At 41.9% G+C, this 16,150-nt stretch overlaps 1 protein-coding gene across 5 annotated transcripts in view; it reads right to left on the bottom strand.

Annotated features, from left to right (window-relative positions):
- The window catches only part of CACNA2D1 (calcium voltage-gated channel auxiliary subunit alpha2delta 1), a 472,859-nt gene that overhangs the window by 235,237 nt on the left and 221,472 nt on the right, over positions 1-16,150 (bottom strand). For all 5 annotated transcript variants that reach the window (XM_066634567.1, XM_066634568.1, XM_066634570.1 and 2 more), the window contains exon 4: positions 4,895-4,954. In XM_066634567.1, the coding sequence (XP_066490664.1) occupies positions 4,895-4,954 (60 nt within the window). The remainder of the gene's footprint in view (positions 1-4,894; positions 4,955-16,150) is intronic.

Here is a 16,150-nt window from a genome sequence, read left to right as displayed (position 1 = left end):
AACACAATTCAATGTATGCCTACTCAGAAGTAAATCCCATTGTGTTTAGTGGGGCTTACACCTAGGAATGTGTGTGCTGAATTGCGGCCTAAATCTTTCAAATGAGTAGAAAACAATTAGGTATGTATTTATAATAGTTGAGACGATTTTGCAGAGATCTCGATAAATATATGCAAACAACACACAGTCTCATTTTTACTGTGTTAAGACCTGGTGAGTGAATGGAGGGGAAAGGGAAATTATGAGCCAATACTTAATAAAAGCCACAGCCTTTTAATTCAGATGCACGTTTAACAAGGTCTCTCATTCTTCTGCAATATTAAGTCATCCTTTTTAGTAATTATCCCATGCACTTCAGCCTTAAAATTACAGAGGCAAGCATTAAAAAGCTATTAAAAACTTTATTATATTAGGTGCCATTAAGAATAGACGTGAAATTGAGTTTTAAAGATGCATTTTTAAAAATAGATTATTGCTACTTTTCCAAGGCAGGATTTCAAATACCTAATGTATTTGAGGAGGATTTTTGGAGTGAACACAGCAGGAGGCTGAAGCATGAAGGAGTACACATATACGGGCAGCATAGGTATGTGTTGGTGGAGTTTGGAGCACGTCTGAAAATCTTTAAGGTTCTCACTCTTGATGTTTCCAAGAGAACCAGCCACAGCTTTACATGAACAATGTACCCCAGTTCATATTCCAGAACTGTCTTCAACAGCTAGTGGTTCCATTGCAAATATGCAGGAGTATCTTGAAAGACAACTCATTGTCAAAAGAGTTCCCTGAAGGGCAAAATTCTAAGAGCATCTGGTCTACATGGCTTCTGTGGCCTACCTCTGAGCTACAGAGTCCTCCGAATGAATGTCACTCTTTTGATTTTACTGATTTAATTACTGATTTAATATATGTTCCACTAAAACAAAAGTACTGTATACATCTGTTCTGCAAGACTGAGTTTCCCAGAGTTTGAAAGACAATATTTCCCCCTCCCCCCAATATACCACAGGCTATCAAAATGCCTGCCAAGATCACGGCTGATTTGGAGCTAATGAGAAGGCATTCCACTCCCCCTTCCATTTGTTTTCTCTATGAGTCATACATACTATACGGAAGAGACTTCCATCACCCAAAAGCAAATCTTGGAAAAAGATATAACTTTTACCCAATACAAGGGCAGGATTGTTCGTAAGGAACATAAATTCACCTAGAGGACAAGAATTCCTTGCTTGAAACCAATGGCAAGACAAGCACTCTTCAGAATTGATTCTATTTCAGAAAACAGCCATTAGGAAAATGAAAAAAAATTACACAGCAAAATAAGTATAGCAGACAGATTCGTGTGCAAGCTAATTTGAACAGGCATGCTCCTAAAAAGGAGGACAGAAGATATGAAAGATTACTTCTGGCTAAAATGGAACAAATTAAATTATGAGAAGCTTAATACGTTTATTCAAACTTTAATTGTATAACCTAATGTCAAGGTTGTTATATTCTACACAGTTCCTTCATTCCAATTCAAAAGAGAAAAGTACAGGCTTTATTTCAAGCTGCTTTTATGACAACTCAATTTCTTCTGCCCTCCCCCCAAAATGATATGCATGTTGATACTGTGTTAGCTCTAGAGCTTTTTTTCCCTGAAAGCATTAATTAAAAAATTATATTTTCAGTACAACCGTACAAAATCTTTCAGGCAGTGAAATTACAATCTCCCTGTGCAGACTATGCAAACCAGTCATCTTCTCTTCTTAATGATCATAAAGGGCAAAAGACAGTGAAACCACCAGAGAATGTCAGCTACACAGAACCCCTGTAAAGGTGCAAGACACCACATATTCCAATGGGACTGCAATTGCCATTGAAATTTTGCCTCAAGTAAATTTCAAAGCAAACTTGAGAGTTCCTCCTAAGGAAAAACATCTGAGGAAGCATCATTTGAAGGAAGTTTCTACAAGATGAACAAAAAAAATCTTAGGCAACAGTTCCGCACATTCCTGGTTTGTTACTGGATTCTGTATAAAGTGAAATTAAAAGCAAATGAGGAGATTCCTCCTCAGGCAAAACTTCTGAGGAATGCTGAGAGAAGCAGCAAGGCTTGATATATTTCTCAGGGGGCATTCTACATCTCCCTGATAGCTTCTGAAGTCATCTAAATGTCACTGGCCTGGATTCACACAACATTTTAATAGGTTGCCGTCTCCCTCTAAGTTACAACTCAGCCTCTTTGGCTGAAGACAGATGTAAGATGCCAAGATAAAACAAAGTCACTCTTCTGACACCCTCCAAACTTACCTTTACACCAAAACTGTGGACATATCCGTGACATATCAGATGCGGGTGTGCCAAAGACTTGCACCTGAGTGTTCCCTCTCACCAATACCACTGAATCCTGACTCTACATTTACCTCGCAAAGCTAACAAAGTACAGGCATCCAAGCACCTGAGCTTTCCTAAGTTAGAACATTTCACAGTCACTGGGCCTGTTCTTAGATCCAGCTTCACCAAAGCTTGATAGGCACATGGTACAGTCACCTTGCTGATGCTAAGTTGGCCTAGGTCTGATCAATGGCTGGATGAGTGACTGCCTGGAAGAACAATGGATTAAACATGTAATAAAATTTTAAAAGTAGCCTCTGTGGCATGAAGTACCTTTAATCAGCTTATGCAGATTCACAAGCTGCATCTCATCCCAGACAGGGATAGTGGTGGATAATTATATTCATGTTCTAATAACTTTTATATTAGACATCTTGAGCAGATCCAAGATTCCTAAATTTGAAAGCTTGCCCACCCCTGCTTAAAAAGAAAAACTACAGTATTTTGGGCTTTTGAGTTTAGGAAGAGGACAACTAAGGGGGGGATGATTAAGATGTATAAAATTATGCATGGTGTGGTGGGAGTGGATAGAAATTTTCTCCCTTTCTCACAATACAGTCAGTTCTCGCTTGGGTTAGGTTCCTGGAAAACCTAGTGGATACTGAATTAACAGATAACTACGGTAATCATTGAGCCTGTGGGAAAATTGGGGTTAGGTTCCAGGGGACTTTCTTCCCCATTCACTTTATGAACTTTATGAACCTGAATCTTAACTTGAAGTCTGTGGAGATGGGTTCATCTACATCTCCAACATCTGATGCTTCCTTCTCCATGCTGGATATCCTTTGATGTGTTGAAGGTTGGGGCTATGGTGATTTCTCTGCATTGGGTATCCCTTGACTCACTTAAGGTTGCTGGCTCAACAATGAGTTCTCAGAGTTCATTGGTGGGGAGGGGTTGCTTCACCCTTCTTCCTCCTCCATCTGTCTTTTGGTTCCTTCCCCTGGCTTGCCCCAGCCTCAGAGCAGCCCTCAGGAAGCCTTCCAGAGATCTCTCATCATCGGCCTCTCATCATCACCAGGGTTGGGAAGGCTCAGCTGGAGTCCCCAAGATGGTGCCCAAAATGGTGGGGCAAGTCTGGAAGCGGACACAAATGTGTCCAACAGTTCTCTATCAATCAATACAAATGTCCCTTTGATGCAGCACTGGCACAGTATTCTCAGATAATGAGAACAGAGTCAAAGATTATGAGATGTAGGTGGCAAATCTGTCCCTTGCAGATAATTGAATTCACATATAAAGAGAACTGACTGTACTAGAACAAGGGTCATTCAACAAAACTGACTGGCAGAAGATTTGGGATAGACAAAAGGAGATACTTTTGCACACAGTGTATAATTGGACTGTGAAATTCGTTGCAACCAGAAGTGGTGATGGCCACCAGCTTCGAAGACTTTAAAAAGGGATTCAACACATTCATGGAGGACAGGTCTAGCAATGGATATTATTAGTCATAATGACCTCTAGACTAAGCAGCAATATGCCTCTGCACACCAGTTACAGAAGAGCAGCATGCTTTTCTCTCCTGCTTCTCAACTTCCCAAAGGCAGTTGGTGGGCATCTGGAGTAAACTACATGGACATGTGACCTCATTTAGCCGGGCTTTTCTTACACTGAATTCATCTCTTGACTAGCACAATTTTTTCCTGATGCATGTATCTGGTGATACATTCTTCTTGAATCCAAAAAGTAACAGCATTCCACTAGGCCAGGGGTGCCCAAACCCTGGCCTTGGGGCCACTTGCGGCCCTTGTGGACTCCCAATCCAGCCCTCAAGGAGGCCCCAGTCTCTAATGAGTCTCTGTCCCTCCGGAGACTTGCTGAAGCTGCGCTGGTCTGATGCAACTGCTCTCAGCATGACAGCCGTTTGACCTCTTGCGTGAGCTGTGGGATGAGGGCTCCCTCCCCTGCTTGCTGTTTCACATCTGTGATGCAGCAGCGGCAGCAAAGGAAAGGCTGGCCTTTTTTCTGTGCAAGGCCTTTTATAGGCCTTGAGCTATTGCAAGACCTTCATTCATTCGTATAAGTTCCAACTCTAATATATTCATTTATGTAAATTTATTCAAATTTGAAATGTAAATGAATTCTTTTTCCCCCCCCGGCCCCCGACACAGTGTCAGAAAGATGATGTGGCCCCCGTCAAAAAGTTTGGACACCCCTGCACTAGGCAAGCTACCATGATATCTCAATGACATCTTGTCAGGAAATAGAGCAAGTCAGAGACAAGAATGACTATATTATAACCCCTTATTTAGGCTGATGCATAGATTCAAATTAATCTCACTTCCAAGTCAGTTTCAGTGTTGATTTTCATCAACTTCATAAGACTAGAATAACATGAATTCTACAGTTGCCACTATCTTTTAACAAATGGGAAACAAAACTAGCACATACACACACCTCTACCTTTGAGGGTGTCCCATCAGAACAAGGATGAAATGTACATAGGTTTAACATAAGAAGCTGGGAAATTAGAAAATGAGAATTACCAAGAAAAACCATCATAGAAGCACATACTTACCGCAAACTCATCCTGCCATGCATGATATTTCTGAAATGTCTCTGCTGCATCAGCAAGGCGCTTTAACAAAAAAGGAGAAAAAAAAATCAGTTGTCAGTGATTTCTAAAGTGAAGTCCCTTGCAAAAACCAATCATTAAAGGAAGGCTACTATTCCCTAATCTAAATCACCTGGAAAATATTGTGAGTTATATCTTACAAATTTAGGCCCAAATCCTAATAAACTTTCCAGCACCGGCATAACTGTGCCAATGGGATGTGTGCTGCATCCTGCAGTTGGGTGGTACTCATGGAGCTCTCCTCAAAGTAAGGGAATGTTTATTCCCTTACCTCAGAGCTGCATTGCCCTTATGTCAATGCTGGAAAGTGGGTTAGGACTGCACTCTTAGATGGTTGTATACGAGCTTGTCACAGCTTTCCCTTAACAGAAGTTGTAATTTGCTGAGAGGGCTAAGAATTCTCTCAGAGAGCTGCAGCTTCTGCTTGGAACTACAACCTTCAAGATTCCTCTGGGAAAAGAAATGACCATTGAACCAGATACTTATAGGCAGACACTCGCCTATGAGTCGATCCCACACATAACTCAAGGGCAGGTTTTGAGCCAATAATCATGGAATTTTCTATGACCCTTGGATAAGTCGGGGGTTAAACTTAGGGGAGTGTCTGACTATAGTTTTGTCTGATTTTACTCGAGGCCATATCCTGAAAAATAACCCACCACTAATTGTTACCTAAGAACTGTAGTCTCTAATTTATTTAAAACATAGTAAAAGATCATAAGATACATTTTTATTCTTTTTAAATTCTGGTCTTCATCACCTTTTTGTAAGCACTATCAGAGTAAGTGCACTGTAAACATACCAGTAAAACAGTGGTTCCCAACCTGGTATTCATGTACTCCCAGGGACACTCAACAGGATCTTTAGGGGTACTTGAAAAAGAATGGAATAATGGAGAAAAAGGTAGGTCATGCTCCAGAATGCCTTGCAAGGACCAGCAAGGCAGGAAGGGAGGTAGCTAGTTGGCTGTGAAAGCCCCACCAATAGCTAGTTTTTGGTCATCAATTCATGTATGAAACAGTGATTGAAAATCAGTATAGTAAAAAAGCTGAAACATAATATGGAAAGTGATCAATCACTCAGAATTTCTCAGCACACTTCTGGTGCAAAACAGTGCAAAGGCAGAGTCTTCTGTTCTTCAAACAGATAAAAAGAGAAACACTGTGATAAATACATGGTCTGGGCTTTCATATAGAGGAGATGAGGGCTTGTATCATTAATTACAAACATTTTGCTAATATGAAGGGTACAATTTATGGAAATGGGCTGCCAAGAGATATGCAAGTGAAAAAGGTTGGGAACCACTGCAGGAGAACCAGGAATCAAATTCACCTTTAAGGTGTGTTAAGCCAGAAGCGCTACGTACAACATACAACCCATAACACATAACTGGGAGTGTGCAACTCAGTTCACAGCAGAGAGATGCAGCTGCATATATTTGCAACCCTTTTTACTCAGAAGTAGACCCACTGCTTTCCATGGGTATTATTCTTAAGTAAGGGTGCATTGAATTGTAGCCTGCTTCAGATGGAAAGGAGGATTCTCATTTGGGTGTTTCAAAAAACAGACCTGCTTTGCAAGCATTTGCAAAGCAGAACCAGGCTGCAGCAGAAGGAAGGAGAATAAAAGGTTAACAAATTGCTTCTAAGGAGCTGTGCCTGCCTGCTGCTTGAGAAACTTGGCGCCTGTCTGCCCTTGAGAAATGAAACTTTTCAGAGTTGAAAGGCTTTGCACTCTGATTGACCCAGAGATAAGGCGAAGTGATAATCTGAGCTTGATTACTTGGCAAAAATGTCACGTACTACAGGCGAGTATCTACGGTACTTAAGACCCAATACTAGGGGATCTTTAGGATGGCAGAACTCGTATTCCGCAGTCATAAATAGAATGCCAGTGCTGAGAATGTCAGAGCCACTATTGCAAACTGCACACCTGCCACTGTCAGACTCTGGCACCCATCAAAGTAAGTAAAATGACAAAGGGGCAGGTGATGAGAGGATCAGTAGAGGGATAGGGCCTGGCTGTGGGTGGATATCAGCAGCAACAGAAGTGCCAATATGCTATGCCCCCAACCTGGGCTCAACCTACCCCCTTGGACCCACCCAGATTTAAACCAGGCAAAGAGGTGGCACAGATCCAAGCAGGCCCATTGGGGAACCAGGCAGAGGCAGAATAGACAAGCATAAAATATATTTATTTACATCTTCATTACTGCTGGTCAACACTCTGGCAGAACAGTAAAGCCAAGGGAAATCTATGAGTTTGGGTGCGGTGGGAAAGAAGAATAGAGGGTTCCCATTACTGGCATCACCTGGGCATTATGTACACTGAATGGGAATGCTGCTTTTCCAATAAGCACACCTCAATTTCAAGGCAGTAGAGGGAATATTATGACAACGTAATATCAAGTAAATGAGAACTTTAGGGGGAAAAAAAGAAGATAACATTTTCAAGTGCCCGCACAGTGGATACAATTTGCAATCCACTTATGATATAATTTGCAATCCACCTATGACACAACAGGATCATTCAGCCCTAGTTTAAATCTACAGTATAAATAATATTAGTATTAGCACTAGTAGCTGAAGTTAAGAAGGATTCCTTCAAAGGAAAAGTTTTATGACACTGATCTTGGGCATCTGGGGAAAAAGAAAAATGTTTAATGTCTTAACATACATAACACTAGCAATGCATCACCACAACTCAGATTCAGATCTAATGTTCAGAAGTAGATCCATACCAATGTGCATTCAGAATGTTCAGGTGAGCCTCTGATTCTGCAGCTTGGTATCATGTTAGTTAAGCTCACAGTACACCTGCAACATCTCTCTTCCCCTACTTAGAGTTCAATGCCATAGCATTACACTTTCATAAAATGTGTGCTTGCAGCTGGTGTTGGCATCCTTCCTATGACAACACGACACCAGCTGTATCGGCTGTGGGATTAACCAAGGCATCAGTGCAATAGCTACACCACACTCACACTCTTTTGTACTAATAGGAAAGTTATTCTAAGATGAAGAAAATATTTCAGTGGCAACTGGTAGGAACCAAAGAGAAAATCCGAAAGAATAAATAGTACATTCATTCATTTAGACCAGCAGTCACCAAACTGGAGACCACTGCGTTCCCTGGTGGGAACAGAACACCCCATTCCACTAAGGGTGCAATCTTAACCCCTTATATCAGTGCTTTCCAGCACTGGCATAGCGGTGCCAATGGGACATATGCTGCATCCTGCAGTTGGGTGTCACTCACGGACACCTCAAAGTAAGGGAATATTTGTTCCCTTACCTCAGAGCTGCATTGCCCTTATGTCAGTGCTGGAAAGCACTGACATAAGGGGTTAGGACTGCACCCAAAATGAACCTAAGCACATTTTAATATAAAATTTCATACTAGATTACCCTGCCATGGGGGGGGGGGCCTTAGGCCTGGGGTCCCATTGGAAATAATTTGTCCATTGGCTTAAAGCTGGCCTAATGGTAGTGAGGGATTGGCAGGGGGACTTTGCCATGGCTGCAACATTGGAAGAATATTCCTGCTGACTTTATCCTGCTGTCCAGCAATTATTAAAAACATGTTTGGATCTTTATGGGTGGGCAATGGACAGCGGACTTCTTAGCAGCATATGCATTCTGCATTCTTGGCAACTGCGGGATACAGCACATGTCCCATTGGCACCGCTGTGCCAGAGCTGGAAAGCACTGACATAAGGGGTTAGGAATGCGCCCTAAGGCTCTTTACTGTGCCGCTGATCTCCCCCATACTGCATGCAGGCCAACCCCATCTGCCTGGAAATCGAGGTGCAAAGCCTGCTGGGGCGACTGACCCTGGAAGCAGCTGATCAGCACACAGTTTGGAGGAGATCAGCAGTGTGGTAGGGAGGCACTTCAGCGGACACAGCATTCCGCTCACCAGGGGGAGGGATTCGGCCATGCGCCGGATCCAGCCTGTGGGACAGGGTATGGAGTGCCCTGATCTAGACTAGAGAAAGAGAGGGAGAGAGAGAGAGAGTTCAAGCACCTGACAGAAATAGAAAACAGTGGACAAGTCTCCTTTGCCCTGAGAAAAACCAAGCTCTTTAATTCTGTTTTATTTTACTTTACAAAATTTGTAAAAGTTAAAGAGAAGAAACATATATTATATACATTTATAATGTCTCTTAGTAGGCTCTTTTCTTAGTAGGGTGAATTGTTCAGATAAGAAGAGAAAAACAATATCCTAAACCAATCAAGTCTACACTAAATCACCATTTCATTGGAAGGAGACAGAAATATGATTTTGATCATATCAATCCCGTTATTAACTATTAGCTCATTTTGTCTGCCCAGTATTTCAAACATTGATTTATTACTTCCCCCAAAACTGCAATATATTTAACTCTTACCTCTCTAATCCTTTGCCACACTGTCAAATATTGTATGCCCAACCCTTACGGTAATACAAAAAGTTGGGCTTTTTGTTCAACTTGAAAGACCAAATTCCATCACAAAATCTCTTTGCCTCAAAAAAATACAGTTTCACTCCCCAGACTCCCTGTCTCAATTGCTCCTCCTGCCAATCCCCCTCTGACTGTAGTGTCATACTGGTGCAGCAGTTGGTACTTTTCATCTCATAAGCAAGATTTGTGTACGAAGCCAAGTGTTGGTTGTCATCTATAGTGGCAACTCCAAAGATCACTGAAATTGGCCAGCTAGTTTCAGGTGCTGTAAAGAAGCCAATTTGTTTTAAAATGATCAGTTAAGCATTCTAAGGAAATGTGCGTGTTTACCAGCACCAGAGCATAAGGAAAGGTGACATACCATGAGGAGTGGATATAACATTAGCAGTGGTCAGGAGTAGCAGCCACGAAGTCCCCAGTTCAAATTTCACCTCACCTACAAATTTAATATATGGTCTTTAGCAAGACCATCTACGTCTCTTGTTGCCTATTCAGAGAACTGCTAAACGTGTAGCAGATAAGTTGGGATTTCTCCCTTCACAGGTTCATCTGATTTTCTGTATAGAAGACAAGATGAACATGAGGAAGTCGTGAGGGACAGTGTGAGAAATGCCCCCCCCCCGCATTCAGTGGTTGTCTAAATAGGGCTTTATCCTACAGTGTGAGAGTAGCATGTGACTATCAGACTGTTGAAAAGATTACTGAGATGATGCATAGGAAACCCTCTGACTACCCATAAGAAGTGCTACATAAATGCTGTGTGTTATTATTATTACATTTCTATCCCACTGGACAATCATTTACCAACAACAACCTTTTTTTTTCAAATGTCAAATATCAGAGGCCCTGTAAGTATGCACATACTTATCTAATAACTACTATCCACTGTTCCTCCAGCAGCCTACAATTCAATGAGGCAGCAGTTATTAATGGAAAAAAACAATTATCCTTTGAAAATGCTGTCTCTACCCTCAAGCCAGTTCTGGGCCTGACAGAAAAAGAAAGAGAAGAAACGGGAACATGGCTGTTGCTGGATTTCTATTAATCTTTCTGGTGGAGTCGCTAGCCCCTCTTTTATACAAAATCGGCCACGAAATGTAAAGGAAAAAAAGAAAGTAGAAGCATGTAAGTTATAATATTTACTTTGTGCGCCCTCTGAACTTTCCTGTTCATTTTAGAAAGATGTGAAAGATCACCCCAAAAGGCCACATCATCCGTCAGTCTGAAAACTGGCTATGCATTGAAAGGTCTGGTCTGTGCATCCCAAGTGTGTGTTATTAATCTGTGAAGAGGTTTTGATGTGCTGCCATCAGAAAGAAACATGGGGAAAATTTATCTGATCTAGAAAGAGCAGCTCCCAAGAAGGCTTATTCATCTTCAAACCTTCCCCTTTTTTTCTGGTCATATCTTTATCTTGTCTTGACTAGCCCACATTTTTGACAGCTAATATGATGGCCCTATTCAAAAGGTATCACAATAGTATATAGTACAATAAGATTACTCCTTTTGTACTTCTCACAACAATTCCACTTCAAGTAGGTCATGATGAAATATGTACATTTAAGAGACTCTTAATACTCCCAGGCTATTATTATTATATGCGGAAACAGACTCATTAGGCCTCAAGTCTGCAAGACCCAAAACCAATAGATTAAAAAGCTGGGATTCTAAAGAACCTGTTATACAAGCAATGCCCAAGGAAAGTATGGTAACATCAAAGCATGCCTGAATATACCAATGTAATATGAAGGAATTATCTAAAACTTCCCTTAATTTAATTTAAAACAGCCCTTAACTTCTATGTTTATATATCTAATGGCCAGTTCCTAAGTCTTGTTCTCTTTGCCATGCTCTGTTCCCAGTAATCTCTAGCATGACACCCCTTGCATAAATAAGGATGCTCCTATCACTGTGGTTCACATTTGACAGCCACAGTTTGATATTAAAAGTACTGCTGTTCCTAGGCTGTTGGAAAGAGACAGCACAAACAGCTATGAAGCAGAACATCTTCTGCCTTCCCAGAAAGGAAAAATAGTGAAGCAATAGAAAGCCAATTCATTACTGTATAAGCAGCCAGCTAGAGTTTCTCTTAATCTAGAGCAAGCCTACACAACTTTCATTCATTTTCATTCATTTCAAAATGAATGTAGATTCACAGCTGTGTATTGCAACCCCATTGCCTAGATCAGTGGTTCCCAAACTGGTGGGCCACAACCCACCAGCAAGGAAAGCACCTGACCCTGACCCTTTAAGGGGGCGGGGGAGGCAGCAACATGATCCCCAGGATTGTGCTGCTGCTGGGGATGGTAGGGAAGTTTTGCATTTACCTGCAGCCAGTGCTGCAGTCCTAAGGTATTTGGAGGAGTCAGGGGGGCCTGCAAATGTCCTAAAAAAGAAAAAAAAAAAGGCACTTCCAGTGTTCACAATGAAAAAGGAAGTGCTTGGTTGTTTTTTTCTTTTTTAAAAAACTTTTGCAGGCACAGGGAGCTCTGTGAAGACCCCCCAGGACTGCAGCGCTATCTGCAAGTAAGTAAAAAACAAACCCTAGAACATAAAAACATAACAACATAAGAAGAGCCCCACTGGATCAGGCCAAAGGTCCATCAGCTTCCTGTATCTCACACTGTCCCACCAGATGCCTCAGGGAGCACACAAGACAACAAGAGACCTGTATCCTGTTGCCCTTGCCCTCCCCTACCATCTCTGGCAGCAGCATGATCCTGGGGATCACATTGCTGCCTTCCTCCTCTCCCCCACACATGCTTACAGTGCTCCCAACTCCCTTGTAGGAGTCTGGGAAGATGCTTCAGCACCCTTCCCCCACCCTTCCCATTTCCTCAGTACCAGATACGTATCAAAAACAGGAGGTTTACTGCACTCCTAGCAAGCCACCATGCATGGCTGACAGACCGTGTTCAAATACATGTCACAAGTTTCTCAGGCCTTATCTTCAGCCTAGTTAAGTAAGACAGAAACATCAGGGGTGAGAATCAAGTGCATGTGGTGCCAGTCACCAATTATGATGGTGGTCCATTTCGGAGGTAACACCTGCCTCTTCATTTTTAAGGAAAATAAAATGTTCTCTCCTTTCCCTTTTGAACAAGTCTGCCCATGTTAACGGATATGTACTACAGTAAGTTCTATAGCTAGCCAGAATTATTAGCAGAGGGCCAAATGACTGCTCAGTTATCTACCTATTATCTACAGTTATCTACCTATCTAGCTATTTGATTTCTTTGATCCAGCACAGAGCATAAACATCTTCAGGGCTAGTATCTTTCTCATAATTTCTCTGCAAGCACCATCACAGGTCTCCGGTTGAGTAAATATTAGCCAATGAACTTACAGTATATAATTATTGGCTTTTATTTTTATCTTTACAGATAAGCAGTAGTGCAACGCACAAGCTCACTGAGAACTGACCACTGCAAGATCTTGGAAAGTAATTTAATTTGTGCTCACAGTGCGGGAACATTACAGACCCATCGCATACATGAAGACTACACTGTACAGAACAATATGAGCAAGGAGAATGGCGCCACACTTCCTAGAATCTCATTTCATGGTGGATGAGGTTATAGTCACAAAATGCTTTGAGTCAACACAGCATGTAACCAGCCACATTAGGACTGAAAGTTATTCTACCAAGAGCATTTTCGCTCAAATAATCATGTTGCATTCATTGGAAGAACTAAGTTAACACGACTCACGCTGGGTGGACATTACTAATTCATATTTTCTATGTTACTTTTACAGAAGGCTTTAAATGTATAACTGCAATACAGGCAGCATGTGGTGGTGGGACGGGGGACACCACCATGCAATTTTATACCATACTCTACAAAACGACATATTTTGTGCAAACTGTTATGGCACTTGCAGAAAGGCAAGCCCAAGTCTGCCGCCAAGCATACAGCGAACAGGAGTTCTCATAATCAAAACTTTGGAATGAGCTCTTATATACATTGCACATTTAAAGTGACACCTTAAAGCTCTCAAGAGTACATCTAAATGTTGTGTGCGAAGCAGCCTCTTGATCTATTAGTATGAATTTGGTCCCCTGTCATATATCTGTTCTGCTGCCAGTGGTAATCATTAGACAATAGAAAGGTGGATTTCCCCAACCCTTTCCAGAACGTAGGAAACATGCTGAATCTAATTCAGGTTGCAATCCTAAAGCGCCCTTGGGCCAGTGCAAGCCACTTGCGCCAGTCCGGGAGGATTGCAAACATGCTGTAAAGGGTCGCAAGGATGTGCGCTGGCCTCCCTGCACCGCTGTGGCCCCTGGGACAGGTGAGTTTGTGCCAGCCTTTCCAGGCCAGCGTGGGGTTGGGAGGGAATGGGGAGGGCGGGGAGGAGATGTTTTGGAGTGGTGGGCGGCAGGTAGGCCTATGGGCGGGCAGGTGGGGAGCGGGAGGCAAAGCCAGGATCCGGCACTTATGCTGAATCCTAACCCCATTCCTGGGCAGCGTGGGGCAGCTCCAGGCTGCTCAGATTTGTGCCACCTCTATAGGTGGTGCAGATCCAAGTAGCCCTGTTGGGGCTGCTGCAGTGTCACCCAGGGTAAGGGGAATTATTTCTTCTTGCCCTGGGCTGGCCCACAGTCAGCCCCAAACTGTTCCAGCACAAGTTAGGATTGCGCTTTCAGTGTTACTGTATTGATTGGCAATGGTAGGAGGGACAATCTGCAGGGTTATGATATGAAAGTAAAGCTATGATTTGTGTAATGCAAACCAGTAATACAAACACAAATCTACTGGGGTGTATACTGAATGAAAGAAGTTGGTTTAATCATTGACTCCATCACAAAATTAGAATTTTGCATGGCAAATGCCTTACAACTGTCCAGTGCTGACCATATGAAATGTTAATAATGTCATGTCAACAGAAATTACATTTTCAAATGTTCTTAATCAATAAATACTGTTAATAATTGCCCCCTTAACCAATAAACCCTGGGCATACTGCTAATAAGCCTAACAGGAAAATACCATTTCTTCTCCATCAAGACAAAGCATGGACTGAATTATTTATTTCACTGTTCATTCCAAGTTACACAATGGTTGGGAATATATTTCAACATTCTGGATATAATCCACCCATTATTTCTTTGACACGGGCCTCAATTAAATGAATATGTATTTTGCAAGTGGGTAAATGATATGCCTTTTTATTTTAGTGGGCTTTGAATTACAGAAACTCCAGGTAGATTGTATTCCACAGTAAACCATAGTTTATTACCAAGCAGCTGTGTGGCTCACTGTATTTGTGAACCAGAAATGTACAGGTGGTGCCTGATCATCCATGGATTTTTCATCTGCGGATCTGCCTCAGCGCAGGACCCGCATTCAGCCCTGACCAGGCCTGACCTGAACCCTCCGAGCACAACAGGAGCAGAACTCCGGTCACATTCAGAGGGTGTTTCTGAGAGCTGAAAATAGTTTTTTGATGAAAACTGGAAGTGACGATTTCTGACCCTCAGAACACTCTCCAGATGCAACCGGAGCACATTCTGAGGGCTGGGTGCCGAGACTCACAGATTCTTAGGTAACAATTACTGGGAGGTTATTTTTCAGGATCTGGCCTCAGGTAAAATCAGACAAAACAAGACCCCCGACTTATCCGAGGCTCATAGAAAATTCCATGAATTTTTCTTGCTCAAAACCTGCCCTCGACTTATCTGTGAGGTCGACTTATAGGTGAGTGTCTGCTGTATGTAGTGGTGTGCGAAACGTTTATAGCATGCAAAACATTAGGAATACAATAGACTATATGCTTTCTGGTCTAAGACATAACACAACTTCAAGTCCTGTGATGAAAGGTGAATGATGGTTCCCAGAAACAAGCTAAAAAAAATATTCCAGCACATTGGCTTCTCCCAACAAACAAAAAAACCTGCACTGATTTAAGCAGGACTTCTTAACAGGACAGAAGACCAGGGCTTGAACCAGCATCATACTTTTTGGTTGGTACCAATTCTGTTTGATAGTCCATTATTTCCATGCCTGCCAGATCAGGAATTGCATTAATTTGGGACCCTGATAGAACTGTGCAATACTACGACAACCTGATAGAAGAGGGACGTGTTTCAAAATGTTAACATAAGGTACCAAAGAAGCACGTGGAAAGTATGAAGAAAAATGAGTGTAAAGAAGATAAGAAATAGACTTGCAAATTTATCATGACAGCCAGCAGTAAAATCTTGCAAGGATCACTTATCCAGTTGGGGAAAATTGTTACTTGCTTTAACATAAATTTATCCTGCTCTTAAGAATTTATCACATTTACACAACAATAATTCATTGGCTCAATATAATTATTGGCTCTAACAGTCTATCCTCCATATCTACTTTACTCAGGCTTCGCGCACTGGAGAGGACACTGTTCTAGAACCACCATTCAGAGCGTGATACCATAGTCTTCTGAGACTGAAGGATGCCAACTCAATTCATTTGCTCGAAACAGTAGCCCACATCTCAGTTTTCTTAGGCATGTTCAATGTGAGGAACCAACTAGGGGTATGAACAATTAACATTTATATAACACATTTCAATAGTCTGCAAAGCACTTTGTATATGTGCTTGTCTGCAAGTTCTGGAAAGCTATTGGTAGTCTGTCTTCACAGTACTGACCTAAGAGGTCGAGGTTCAGCTTCTTATGATTCACCTGTAATACACACAAACTCAAGAACTAAAGATTTTTTAATTTATTTTTTTTTTGCTTACACTGGGGCCTCCAAAGTATGACCCACGCTG

This window comes from Tiliqua scincoides, chromosome 7, assembly GCF_035046505.1.
Source record: "Tiliqua scincoides isolate rTilSci1 chromosome 7, rTilSci1.hap2, whole genome shotgun sequence".
Lineage (NCBI taxonomy): Eukaryota > Metazoa > Chordata > Lepidosauria > Squamata > Scincidae > Tiliqua > Tiliqua scincoides.
Note: the sequence above shows the minus strand (reverse complement) of the source record. Positions and strands in the feature narration are given on the sequence as shown.